General features: G+C 36.5%; 1 protein-coding gene across 2 annotated transcripts in view; it reads right to left on the bottom strand.

Annotated features, from left to right (window-relative positions):
- Window positions 1–12,573, bottom strand: part of Bap170 (Brahma associated protein 170kD) — a 105,493-nt gene extending 92,920 nt beyond the window's left edge. The window contains exon 1 of one of the 2 annotated variants that reach the window (XM_089088265.1): window positions 12,062–12,573. In XM_089088265.1, the coding sequence (XP_088944391.1) occupies window positions 12,062–12,153 (92 nt within the window). In that variant the 5' untranslated portion in view covers window positions 12,154–12,573. The remainder of the gene's footprint in view (window positions 1–12,061) is intronic. The other variant, XM_089088266.1, reaches the window with a different exon arrangement.
- Between the last annotated feature and the right edge of the window lie 735 nt (window positions 12,574–13,308).

The raw sequence follows: 13,308 nt of genomic DNA, 5'->3' as shown, positions 1-13,308 counted from the left end.
GTAAGTTATGCCCTGGGGCATATAAGGTTTTTATAGAGAGCTTTGTCGTAGAAAGTTCAAAAAGAGTTCATTCGATTGGAAATTGAAAGGGCTAATGTCCTTTTTAATAGTCGAAAGTGATTGGAAGGTAACTAACACCCCTTCCACGCCCACCATGTCCCCAAACACATCCAATCAAATTTTGAGATAGTCATTTTATTCCACGCAGTTTAAAGTTCTTGAAATTATACCCTTGAGCAGGACATTCCCCCGCAGTCTTCAGGGTAAGGGTTATAAGTTATGCCCAGGGGCATATAAGGTTTTTATTGAAATCTTCACCATAGAAACTTGAAAAAGGACTCATTTGATTGGAAATTCAAAGGGCTAGTGCCCTTTTTAATAGTCGAAAGTGATTTGAGGGCAACTCCCCCCCCCCCTCTTACGCCCACCTTTTCCCCAAACTTATCCAATCAAAATTTTTAAACAGCCATTTCATTCAACGTTGTTGAAAGTTCTGGAAATTAGGTCTTTTAGAATGATAACCCCCTCAGAGCCCTTAGTGCAAGGAGTGTAAGTTATGCCCTGGGTGCATATAAGCTCTATATAGAAAGTTGTTGTAGAAATTTCAAAAAGCGCTCATTTGATTGGAAATTGAAAGGATTAGTGCCCTTTTTCATAGTCAAAAGTGAGTGGAGAGTAACTAACCCCCCTCTCACGCGCAGCATTGGCCAAAACACATTCAATCAAATTTTAGAGATAGCCATTTTGTTCAACGTTGCGAAAAGTTCTGGATATTATGTAATTGAGGATGACAAACCCCCCAGAGCTCTCAGGGCAAGGATTGTGAGTTATGTTCTGGGGGCATATAAGGTTTTTATAAATAGCGTTGTTTTAAATATTTCAAATCGAGTTCATTCAATTGGAAATTGAGAGGGCTAGTGTCCTTTTTAATAGTCAAAAGTGATTGGAGAGTAACTAACCCCCCTCTCACGCCCACACTTCCCCCAAACACATCCAATCAAAATTTACAGATAGCCATTTTGTTCAACGTAGTAGAAAGTTCTGGAAATTAGGTCTTTGAGGATGATAGCCCTCAGGGCAAGGGTTGTAAGTTATGCCCTAGGGCATATAAGGTTTTTATAGAAAGCGTTGTCGTAGAAACTTCAAAAAGGGCTCATTCGATTGGAAATTGAAATTGCTAATAACCTTTTTAATAGTCGAAAGTGATTGGAAGGCAACTAACACCCCTTCCAAGCCCACCATGTCCCCAAACACATCCAATCAAAATTTTGAGATAGCCATTTTATTCCACGCAGTTTAAAGTTCTTGAAATTATACCTTTGAGAAGGACACTCCCCCACAGTCTTCAGGGTAAGGATTATCAATCAATCAATCATTTATTACCCACAACTACATGATAACAAGTAGTACAAGTGGAGTATAAACATAATAATAAAAAAGAAAAACAAAAAAGAACATCAACAAACACAAGCAATTAAATTAAACTAAGAAAAGAACTGTAAAAGACCGTGATCAGGGCCAATATTATAAAATGCATCAGCAGAAAGCTTTTTGGGTAGGTCACCGAGCTTTTGAGTTACATCCATAACCACAGTTCATATAATTATCCAGTAAGCTTATCGCATATCATTTCTGGTCTTCGTTCTCGGTGCGAACAAAAAGCTCCTCCCACTTCTTTCTGCATTAGCGGGTTGGTCTGTTTCCGATTGTTTCCAACAAAGTGCATTATTCGTAATAGCGGGTTTCCACTTGTTTCCGATTAGATCACAGCCTGACTTGTCTACCCGTGAAAAGATCTGATGCCGCCTATGTTTCTATGCAAAAACGTTCTCTGGAGCACTCGCACCTTGGTCCGGGTTTTTATAATGGGTGAGATAGGGAAAGATCATACTGGATAATTATATAAACTGTGTCCATAACATAGAAACTTTTAACTAGATACCGATTTCTAGTCCATGGCGGCAGAGAAAGAAGAAATTTGCAAAATTTGAAATATGTAACTTTAATCTTATTTAAATCCTTTAGCTTAAGAACAGAATGAACACCCGAAAAATAAAGCACAGAATGATCAGAAAAAGTCGAGAATAAGCGGCCAAGAGCCCTTCTGTTATATTTTCCACGGTTTGCTACAATTTTTGAATAACTGAACTGAATTTTTCTTACTGAATTAGCAACGATCTGTTTACGAAAGAGAGCTAGAGAATTAGAAACAGTAATACCAAGCCAGCGAAAGGAAGAGACAGAAAGTACAGAAAATTCATTACATACCAGAGAAGTAGATAAGGAAAGATTATAATATAAGAATTAACACATATCAAGATTCAAGGATAGACCAATCTTTTGAAGATAGGTAGACACTAAAGAAGACGTCACATAAAGAGACTACGCAGAATGTCTATTCAGCAGGACACTCCAGACATATGCACTGAAAGAAATATCAATCGAGCTAGAATAATATATACCCGGGATGTCTTCGAAAACCGTAGAAATGAAAATTTTGAATAGGAGTGGTGATAAAACACCTCCCTGCCTAACACCACGAAGCACTTTAATAGTTGTTTCTGGAGAAGATTTCAGGCGGAGGTAAGAATTAGAATACCAAAACCGTAGAAGGTAAATAACCGAAAAATTAACACCAGAAAAAGCCAAAGAAAAGAAAAGCTGGTTGTGAACAACAGAATCAAAAGCCTTTGAAAGATCAAGTGTACAGAGATATACGCCTTTACCCTTAGAAGAATTAGAAAGTAGAATAGAAGAAAGGACACGATGAGCATGTTGGCACCCCACACCAGGTCTGAAACCAAGTTGATTTTCGCCAAAGAAAGAAGTATTTTGAGTTAGATTAGGTAAAAGAATATACTCGAAGACCTTGCTAATATTGCAAGAAACAGAAACTGGACGGTAAGAAGAGCAATCTGTTGGCAGTTTACCTCTTTTTAAAGTTATGTTATAAGTTATGTCCTGGGGCATATAAGGTTTTCATTGAAATCTTCGCCGTAGAAACTTGAAAAAGGACTTATTCGATTGGAAATTCAAAGGACTAGTCCCCTTTTTAATAGTCGAAAGTGATTTGATGGTAACTACCTCCCCCCTCTTACGCCCACCTTTTCCCCAAACACATCCAATCAAAATTTTCAGATAGCCATTTTATTCAACGTAGTTGAAAGTTTTGGAAATTAGGTCTTTAAGGATGACAACCACTCCCCCCACAGCCCTCAAGGCAAAGGTTGTAAATTATGCCCTAGGGGTATATAAGGTTTTTACAGAAAGCTATGTTGTTGAAACTTCAAAAGGGGCTCATTCGATTGGAAATTGAAAGGGCGACTGCCCTTTTTAATAGTCAAAAGTGATTGAAGGGCAACTAACCCACCTCTCACGCCCACCATTTCCACAAACACATCCAATCGAAATTTTGAGATATCCAATTTGTTCAACGTAGTTATTAAGTTCTGGAAATTAGGTCTTTACAGGATGACAACCCCCTCAGAGCCCTTAGTGCAAGGGTTGTAAGCTATGCCCTGGGGGCATATAAGGTTTATATAGAAAGTTGTTGCAGAAATTTCAGAAAGGGCTCATTTGATCGGAAATTGAAAGGATCAGTGCCCTTTTTAATAGTTGAAAGTGAGTGGAGAGTAATTAACCCCCCTCTCTTATACCCCCTAAGTCCCAAACCCCATCCGATCTAAGTTTTCACATAAAACTTTTGTTCAGCGTAGTTGAAAGTTCTGGAAATTATGTATTTGAGGATGACAAACCCCCCAGAGCCCCCAGGGCAAAGGTTGTAAGTTATGCCCTGGGGAAATATAATATTTTTACAGATAGCATAGTCCTAAATATTTCAAAAGGGGCTCATTCAATTGGAAATTGAGAGGACTAGTACCCTTTTTAATAGTCGAAAGTGATTAGAGTGTAACTAACCCCCCTCTCACGCGCACCATTCCCCAAAACACAACGAATCAAATTTTGCAGATGTCCATTTTATTCAACATAGTATAAAGTTCTGGAAATTAGGTCTCTGAGGATGACAACCCCCACAGCCTTCAGGGCAAGGGTTGTAAGTTATGCCCTGGGGACATATGAGGTTTTTATTGAAAGCATTGTCCTAGAAACTTCAAAAGGGCTCACTTGATTGGAAATTGAAAGGGTTAGTGCCTTTTTTAATAGTCGAAAGTGATTGGAGAGCAAATAACGCCCCTCTCACGCCCACCATTTCCGCAAACACATCCAATCAAAATTTTGAGATAGCCATTTTGTTTAACGTAGTTGAAAGTTCCGGAAATTAGGTCTTTGAGGATGACAACCCCCCTCATAGCCCTTAGAGTAAGGGTTGTAATTTATACCTTGGGGGCATATAAAGTGTTTATAGAAAGCGTTATCGTAGAAACTCAAAAAGGGCTCATTCGATTGGAAATCGAAAGGCCTAGTGTCATTTTTAATAGTCGAAAGTGATCGGAAGGCTTGACAGTTTTATAGTAAAGATCGATGTGGGTACAATGTATTATTTTTTTTAGACCAGGGCTCTTCGTATCAAAGGAGCTGTCGCAGGAACTTCGAAAAAGACTCATTCGATTGAAAATAGAAAAGGTTGATGCCCTTTTTAATAGTCGAAAGTGATTGGAGGGCAACTAATCCCCCTACCACGCCCACCCTCCCATTTGCCCATTATGTTTAAAAACTAAATTTTGCCTTAAGATTAAATCAAAATGGACTGTGTTAATGCTAATTAACAATAAGGCATCTCAGCAGTATCCCAAGAACAAATCAGGATATTATATTCAAACTTTCAGGGCTACTTCTGCTCATAAATTTTAACCAAATCAAAATAGCGTTAGCGTATCCACGCTATCAAAGAAAGTAAACAGATGTTTTTGCGAAGGGTATCAATTTTTCCATTTCAGGTCAACTAGAGGAGGTATGAAACTAAATTAAGCACTACAATTTGTGTCCAGATTTTTAAAAGGGTGTATGTTGTTAAAAATTGCTGAAAACTTTTCTTCAGCATAAAAATAGCAGGACAAACTATAAAGTTTTAAAAAACGAAAAGATTTAAAGTATTATTTTCTTTTTCCCTGGAAAGACTGTGTCAATATAAAACGTATAGAAATTAATTAAAAAAAACTTTGTCTAAAAAATAAGTTTTTCACAGAAAATTAAATAACTTCTTTAAACCAAAAATGATCAAAAATAAAATCAAATAATCTACCAAGCGTAAAACTACCACAAATCAGCATCTATATATGAATGATACCCAAAATCAACAGAAATTACAATAAATAACCGAGTCAAACTCAAAACGAGCATTAACATGATTTGGGCTCAAAACCCCTATACCTTCATAAGGCGAGAACATAATTTGCACTTTACTGAGAAAATACAAATGAATGTGAATTGTCAGTTTAATATACATACTTCATACTGAGTAATCAAAATATTAATATTATTTGATTTATTAAAGAAGTAAAAGTAAAAAAAAAATTATAAATTTTCAGCAAAGTGCAAATTATGTTCTGGCCTTGGGAAGGCATAGGGGTTTTGAGCCCAACTCATGTTAATTTCTGCTCATTTTGAGTTTGACTCAGTTATTTATTGTAATTCCTGTTCGTTTTGAGTTATTAATATTAAAGTTTTGGTTATATTAATTTATAAGAAAAAATGGGTTTACTCACCGCCAGTTTAAAAAGTTTTCTGGACAAGAATCTCGACTGTCTACAATAAATGTCGTAGAAATATACATAAAGCGTTTTATTTTTAAACCTAAATATCCGTATATAAATGTTGTAGATATATTCTAATCATTATAGTATACCTATAATACTACATTACAGTGTAAGGACATGTGACCTAGGTCTAGGTGTGACCCGTGTAATAGCCCCAAGTAAAATTTTGGCCCTTAAACAACAAAATGTTGCCGATCTATGCTCTAGATAATTGGTACATCTTTATGATTGAAGGAAAGTAAGTTTGAACTTCTTGTATATTCCATAATGCATAATGACAAAGAGCTTGAATAGCAAGTGAACCTTATAACATATGGTAACTTGTTGGATTTTTTTTAATCATAGCTTCTGGACTATTGCATCAATTAAATACTAAGTACATTTCTTAGTCTGTTCTTGTGTCCCAAATAGAGGTTAAATCTAAAGATTTAATTTCTTCACTATCAGGAATGATCATATTTCATATAATTTTGCCATGAAAAGTGGGGAAGACCATTATGTTTTTTATTCCTCATTTAATACTGAAAAAACTTTCTCATTCAATATTAAATGGAAAAACTTTCTCACGCAATATTAAACGTACTTCTTAGTCAATTTAATATTAATCTTATTTAATAAAAAATAGTAACATGATGCAATCAGAGCCATTCCTAGGATTGGTGGTGCCCATGGAAAAATTAATTACAGCGCCCTCTTCCCAACTCAAATATAAGCAGAAAAAGCCAAATTTAAGTGAAAAAAATGATCAAAGTGGTCAACCTCCCAGCCAAAGCACCTGGGACAGCTTGACCCAGCCACCCCCTCTCCCCTTGAATGGCTCTGGATGCAATCTCTTCATTTAAAAGGCTGAGTAAAAGGAATAATTAACTTTAGTTGATGGCCTATCCGTCATGTTTGGTGTAGTTTGCCAATGCTTATCCTCGGACATGGCTTCAAATTTCTCTTTGGGGGCAGATGGAGGGCAAAAGCCAAGATTGATCTATAGGGGACAAAACAGAAGAGGAAAATATTTCGCCAAGTTTTTTTAATTTAAATTTTTATGTTGTTGCACTACTTTGGGAATTTTTTTTAACCTTAGGGACCAGTTCAAGGCCATCTTCCAAATGATGATTTCACTTATTTAACCGATTTCAAAACTTCGATGAGCTGGGCCCCCTTACACCTATGAAAGGGGCATTGGGCCTCTCTCATGAAAGTGCTACTAAGGCTGCTATATGAGTTTTTTGACAAATAAAGAAGTAAATGACAAAAAAGTGGTTGATTAATTCATTAAATATTAGTAAAAACCAACAATACTGTCCTTCCATATAAAATCTGCTCCTTCAGACCAGTTTTCATCTGACATTTTACAGAGAAAGCAAATGAAAATCAGTCAATAAGAAATATTGTCCTGATTAAAACGCTATTTTTCTTGTATTTTTTTTGTTGAATTGATGCCTACTTTGTCAAAAAGCACAAAATGACAATGAGGCTACAGGAACTGCAAATCATTTCTACAAAGGCTGCCAAATGGGGGCGTTTGTGCTATTTGGATGTTTTGTTTTGTTTGGATAAACATATCTTTAAAATCGAATATTTTGTCGAAAATTGTACCTCTAGCGCATTTTTGCTCAAAGAAATGCCTTAGTCATAGTTTGGCTTCAGTGGCTCCAATATCTTAGACCAGGCATATTGTAATACTGATTTCTATTAAATTAATATCTGGGCCAACATGGACTCAAATCACTCCAAAGTGCATGCCAGAATCCATCTCAAGATCTAAGGGTCATGATTTAGATGAAGCCTGAGCCATCATTTCATAATAAAGATTGCAGTCTGTTCGATTTCTGAATGATTATCATAATCTGTAGCTCATCAATAAAAAGGCTCTGATGCATGAATTTACTGTGATAGATCAGATTATCAAAAATACACTCTAGCATACAGATAGCGTGTCCTAAAAGTTTAATCTATATCCCTTCCTGACAGGTGCAAGTATCACTGTTTGGGAAGCACAATAAAGGTCCAAGTTAGCAAACAGTTGGGCCACACACACTTTTAAATTTTTGACCATATACAAATAATTATTGGCTTCATTAACACAATTAGTCCAGAGTTATCTTTAGGCTGTGCTCACTTATTTTAGCATATATGGTCAACTGAAATTTGGAGATGACAGTTTTTCCCTATGTTAGAAAGTTGCTGGGCTAAGTGGATAAGACTTTCAGTCTCTGCCTACTCTAGACTCCAAGGCATTGACTTTTCCTGAACTTGAAAAAATTATATGCTAGGTGACTGACACCCTCACAAATGAATCTACTGTAAAAATGCTAGCCCAGAAAGGTATCTTTGTCAACAAACTGTTTTCATGCTATATCTAGAGGTAACTTGTGACCACATCATTGACATAATTGCCAAAGACTGTTTGCTGGGCCAGATATAGCCCTAGACTACAGGTAAAACTTAGCTGATTTTATTACCTTAAATTGCCGCTAGGAGCAACCTAAGGATTTCTCCTTGTAGAGCTCTGAAATGATGACTAGTTGTATGCAGGTTTGCTGGTGACCAGGTGCTGTTCCATCTTTGATAGCATCCCAATTGAGTTTACACTCTCTGCAGGACCACTCAGCATCTAGCCTTTGTTTAAAAACATCAATGGATTTGGCAGTAACTGTTTCATTAGATAGTTTGTTCCAATTATTGGCAATAGGTGTTGAGAAGAATTGAGTACAGAATATAGAAATTGTAGACTGCTAGACAGGTTTCAGGTGATGACATCTAGTTTTTGAATTGGTACCAACAGTAATGCTGGAAGAATATTAGCCCTCAATAACTTAAAGGCTAAAATAACATCCCCTCTATTTCTCCTGTAAACAAGTTTAGGGAGATTCAGCTTTGATAGTCTTACAGGGTAGAAAAGCTCTTGCATGTCAGATATCACTTTAGTAGAATGTCTCTGCACATCTTTCTGAACATTTGGAGAGGCAAGAGACATTCCAACTTCAAACTTAGGACACACAAGTCCCTTATAAAGAAGACTGAAGACTTTAGGGGAACAAGAGGAAATAGTATGCTTAATCAGTACCAAGGTCAGACTAGCCCCAGCAGCAGACCTCTTAGCATGAGTGCTGAATTTTAGTTCATTATCAATAGCGACACCAAGATCTTGCTCATTATTTACAGAGGAGAGTGGGTGACCTAAGAAAAAATAAGAGCAACGGGGATTCAGTTTGCCAAAGTGAATGATATGGCACTTGGCAAAATTGAATTCAAGAAGTCAGGCCTCAGCCCATTGACCCAGCAGTTGAAGATTATTTTGTAGCAAGGCATGATCTTCACAGGACAAAGCTGGTCCAATAAACTTCAGGTCATCTACATAAAGAGTTGATTTACTGCTGATAATGGAAGGAGCATCATTGATGAAGATATTAAATAGTGTAGGACCCAAGACACTCCCCTGAGGAACTCCACTCAGAACATATGTTGAGGAAGAAAGAATACAACTACCAGAGTCATCAAATAACTGAACACACTGATTATGCAAAAAAAGAAAATCAAGGATCCAGAGCAGGGATTTCTCTTGAAGCTTTACTGTGCATAATTTAATTGCAAGCCAATTGTGACACACTTTGTCAAAAACTTTAGAAAAGTCAAGCAGTATAATGTCAGCAGGCACCCCAATATCAAGCAACTTGGTGATGTGATCATACGATTTGAGGAGATTGGTGTCAACAGATCTTCCAGAACAAAAGACATGTTGTGAACTGAGTAAAACACTGTTTGCTTCAGGGTGTTTAACAACTGCAGAATTGATTGTTCTTTCAAGAACCTTAACAACTGCTGAAGTCATGCTGATGGGTTAATAATTTTCAGCAACTTTTGATGGTAAAATAATCATATACATGTCCCTAATGTTTAATGGTACTGCACCTAATGGACATGTCCCTAAAGTGGTGTTCACATGCATGTCTAGCTAGAATTCTGTGTCTAGACATGTGTCTGGCCAGACATCAATGTCTAAACAACTACTATTCACAAGTAAAATTCAGTGCTTGGCTAGACAAGTTACAGGTAAGCACCCAGTTCCAGAGTCTAGAACTTAAAGTCTAGGATTTTTGATTACAGCCAATCAGAATGTGTCCAGTTCCACTATTTTCATCATCTATGTTTAGGCCTACATTTTTAAACTGAAATTTAATTTTGTATTCCCATTGTTTTTTTTTCATTTTAGGCAAATATACAAAACCATAGATAATAGTGAAGTACACTAAGGTAATTGTTGGCTTGTTTCAACCATTATCTTGTGACAGTAAAAATAGGGATTACAATTTGAAAGTTTTGCCCACATAAGCTCTCTTGATTGGCTAAAAGTGACAACTGTAATCTCTTTGAAATGAAATTTGTAGTTTCAGCAAAGCACTGAATTCTTCTTATGAATGGTAATTTGCTATACATTGGTTTCCAGCCAGATACCTTCTAGCTAGACATGCATGTGAACACTGTTTAATGGCACTGAGGATCCTGTAAGTAAGCTAAAGAAAATATGGCAGACCAGCAAACTCATTAGATTGCACACATAGTTCATGGCTGCATATGGGCACATTAGATGGGGGACTGGGATGTAGTTGTCCTGGTAGTAACCATTATGTTTGAACATGGTGTTGAATTGTACAACTCATTTGTTATTATAAGGTTCAGAGCAACACTGAATTTTAATGGCTCTTCTGAAGAAAATTCTATGAAACAACAAGAGAATCATGATTTGACCCTCTTTCTAAATATAATATTTGCTTTTCTGCCAATTCCCCCTAAATAATACATTCCTCTGTTTATTTTTCATCTCTTGATGCTTTATATTTCTTTCTTAATTGGTAGTTGTATTCCTGACTTGTCATAAGCATCAGCCTATGCCTATTCTGATTGCAAAAGAATTCAGATAATTTGAATAAGTATATTATTTAAAAGTAAGGACAACAATGGAAGGAAACATATAATTGATTAATAGAAACAAGCTGCATATTATAAAGTAGGAACTTCACTATTTTAGTTGTTTTCTTTTAGTTCTGTATATAGCCTGAAGCTATATCTGGAACCATTAGGGGGGCTGCATTTTCAGAAAAGCAAATATTATATTTCACAGCAGCCTCAAAGAGGGAATCAAATGGCACTACTATTTTTGGTTTATAATGTTTCTTTCAAAAGACCTTTAGCTATCCAGTGCTATCATGTTTAATTCAGAAGACAACATACAGAGAAGTGTCACACATATCTTAAGGTCTTCCTGTTTCATAGACATGGGACCATCTGCTAGCATCCATGGGACAAGGGCTATATTGACCTCCTCATCCTTCCTTTGAGAATAGTTTAGTAAACAGTTTTGACAATCAGTTTAAAAGGTTCTATGAAAACATTCCCTGTGATTAATTTTGAATAAAAACTCAAATTTGGCTAAGAATATAGCCTAGCTAGAAGCCTGGGAAACACTCTGTGTTCTGTATTACAGTTCCTACAGTTGACTTTACCTTAATTTGCACTTGGAGCAAATTAAGATCCATCATGATCTGTTACATGCTCTACACTTGATGATGTGAATGGTTAAACATCAAATGTATCCAGCTGCTACTTCCAGGGAACACCATTCCATTCAACATCCAATGACTTCTTGAACACTTCATTATTGGGTGCTGAGACTGTTTTATATGACAGACTATTACAGGGGTTTACCACACGGCAGGAGAAAAACTGCTGTTCATGTTGAGTTTTGACAGATGGTTTAAACAGCTTCTTTGAATGTCCCCTCCTGTCAGTGTCAATATTTTGGGATATAGGCAAATGAATTGGGGGGGGGGGTCTTGTGAAATAGCTTATGTGTCATAAGCACAGCTTATCAGCTCTTCATCATTGGTAAACCAGTGTAGATAATTTAAGCTCCTTTAAATGTTCATCGTAAGGCTTGTCTCTCATCTTAGATACTGCCTTTGTGGCTCTCCTTTGCACTCCTACTTTAGGCTAGGTCTATTCCTAAAAGTTTTATTCATGTAGCCCAAGCGTAGCTCAACAAGTTTCCAAGATATGCCTGGTGAAAAGCTAGCCTAATATCCTAGAATTTTAGACTAGCCTAGGCCCTAGCCTACCTACCCTAGGTAACCTTGGCTATGGTTCAATGCACACATGCTAGAACTTAAAACAAGCTACGAGCTACTGCTATTATGCCTAGATTCGAGAGCAGGCATAAACAACTGGTGGACCTGGGGGCATACTTAGCCCATTTAAAAATGGACTAGGCCTAGGAATTCATTCAGCTCAGGAATAGGCCCACTATCCCTTTACAATGAGGAAATCAATAAGATTGGAGTAAAACTTACCCTTTATTATCATGAAAGCTTTGTAATTCCTTCAAAAACGATGTTTTTTCTTTCATATACACATCCTTTTTCTTATTCAAAATATCAGCCATTACTTAATTCCTGGCTATAACCAAGAAAACAGCTTAAATCAACAGCAAAGTACACTATAACTATTCTTCTATGTTATAAAAGTACTTTCAAAACTAATTTACACCTTCAGCCTAGAAAAAGTGGGCCTAATTTATTCAAAATTCACAATTTCTCAAAACCGCCATTTTTACAACAACACAAAGCACATGGGGTGGATATAGGAGGACAACGTACACAAGTTGTAGCGAAGGTGAATTTTTTCGTTTGTCACATAATCGATCCCACTTTACATATATATATAATATACACATAATTAACAATTAATCATGTTTGGTTATTATAAGTAACGATATCATCTACAGTGAGTCATTTCATTCCAGGCGCAAGCGGTGGCTCGAAGACGCGCTTAGGAGAACACCTACTGCTGTGTGAGTTATTCAGTCCAATCTTTGGCTAGGCAATGACGAAAGTACATCTCCGACTCCAATTTTAAAACATTCACTTCACTCATCAATGTTCGAATACTAAAAAAGAAGTAGGTCAAGCTCTATTTTGTTCTTAACTTCTTATCATAATATTTTAAATCGTAAACCCAAAACTTCAGTAGAAATAAAGGCTATTAGAAAACTAAATCGTTAAAATTATGTCAGTAGGCTAATATATTTCAGCAAATTAAAACGTCTGCAAAGTATTAATTTGAAAAGTCTGGTAATCTACACCATAACATTTTCATTCTCCCCGTTCATTGTCTTTAACACGGGCTATTTTCTAATGTATTACAACCATATCATACAATTTTTGGCTTCTAACTCCAGCACAAGTCAATAGAATTAGAACATTTTATCCCTACAACAGGCACACTCGCTTGGGGTTTTTAAGGGGAGGGCACATTTGGCGAAAGACTAATAATGTTAAAAGAGAATATAAATTAAGAAACACTTAAAAATCCTGACATGTCAGGGGTCTTTAACCGAAACCCCCTTCATCCGCCCTTGTTATCGAGGGGCCAAGGAACATACGATTGATTGAAATCGTTGCATTTCTGGTAAAGCAGACTCAACTTAATAGTTGTCATTTCAAAACTAAGGGGCCCAGAGTAATGGCGTCAATTTACAGAAATATAGGGAGGGGGATTGCATTTTTCAATATCTAGCGAGGCAATTTTGTTTGTTTTA

Source organism: Artemia sp. Qi Xiang Cuo, chromosome 4, assembly GCF_049724085.1.
Source record: "Artemia sp. Qi Xiang Cuo chromosome 4, ASM4972408v1, whole genome shotgun sequence".
In the NCBI taxonomy this organism is placed as follows: Eukaryota; Metazoa; Arthropoda; class Branchiopoda; order Anostraca; family Artemiidae; genus Artemia; species Artemia sp. Qi Xiang Cuo.
This window is presented reverse-complemented; position numbering and strand designations above follow the sequence as displayed.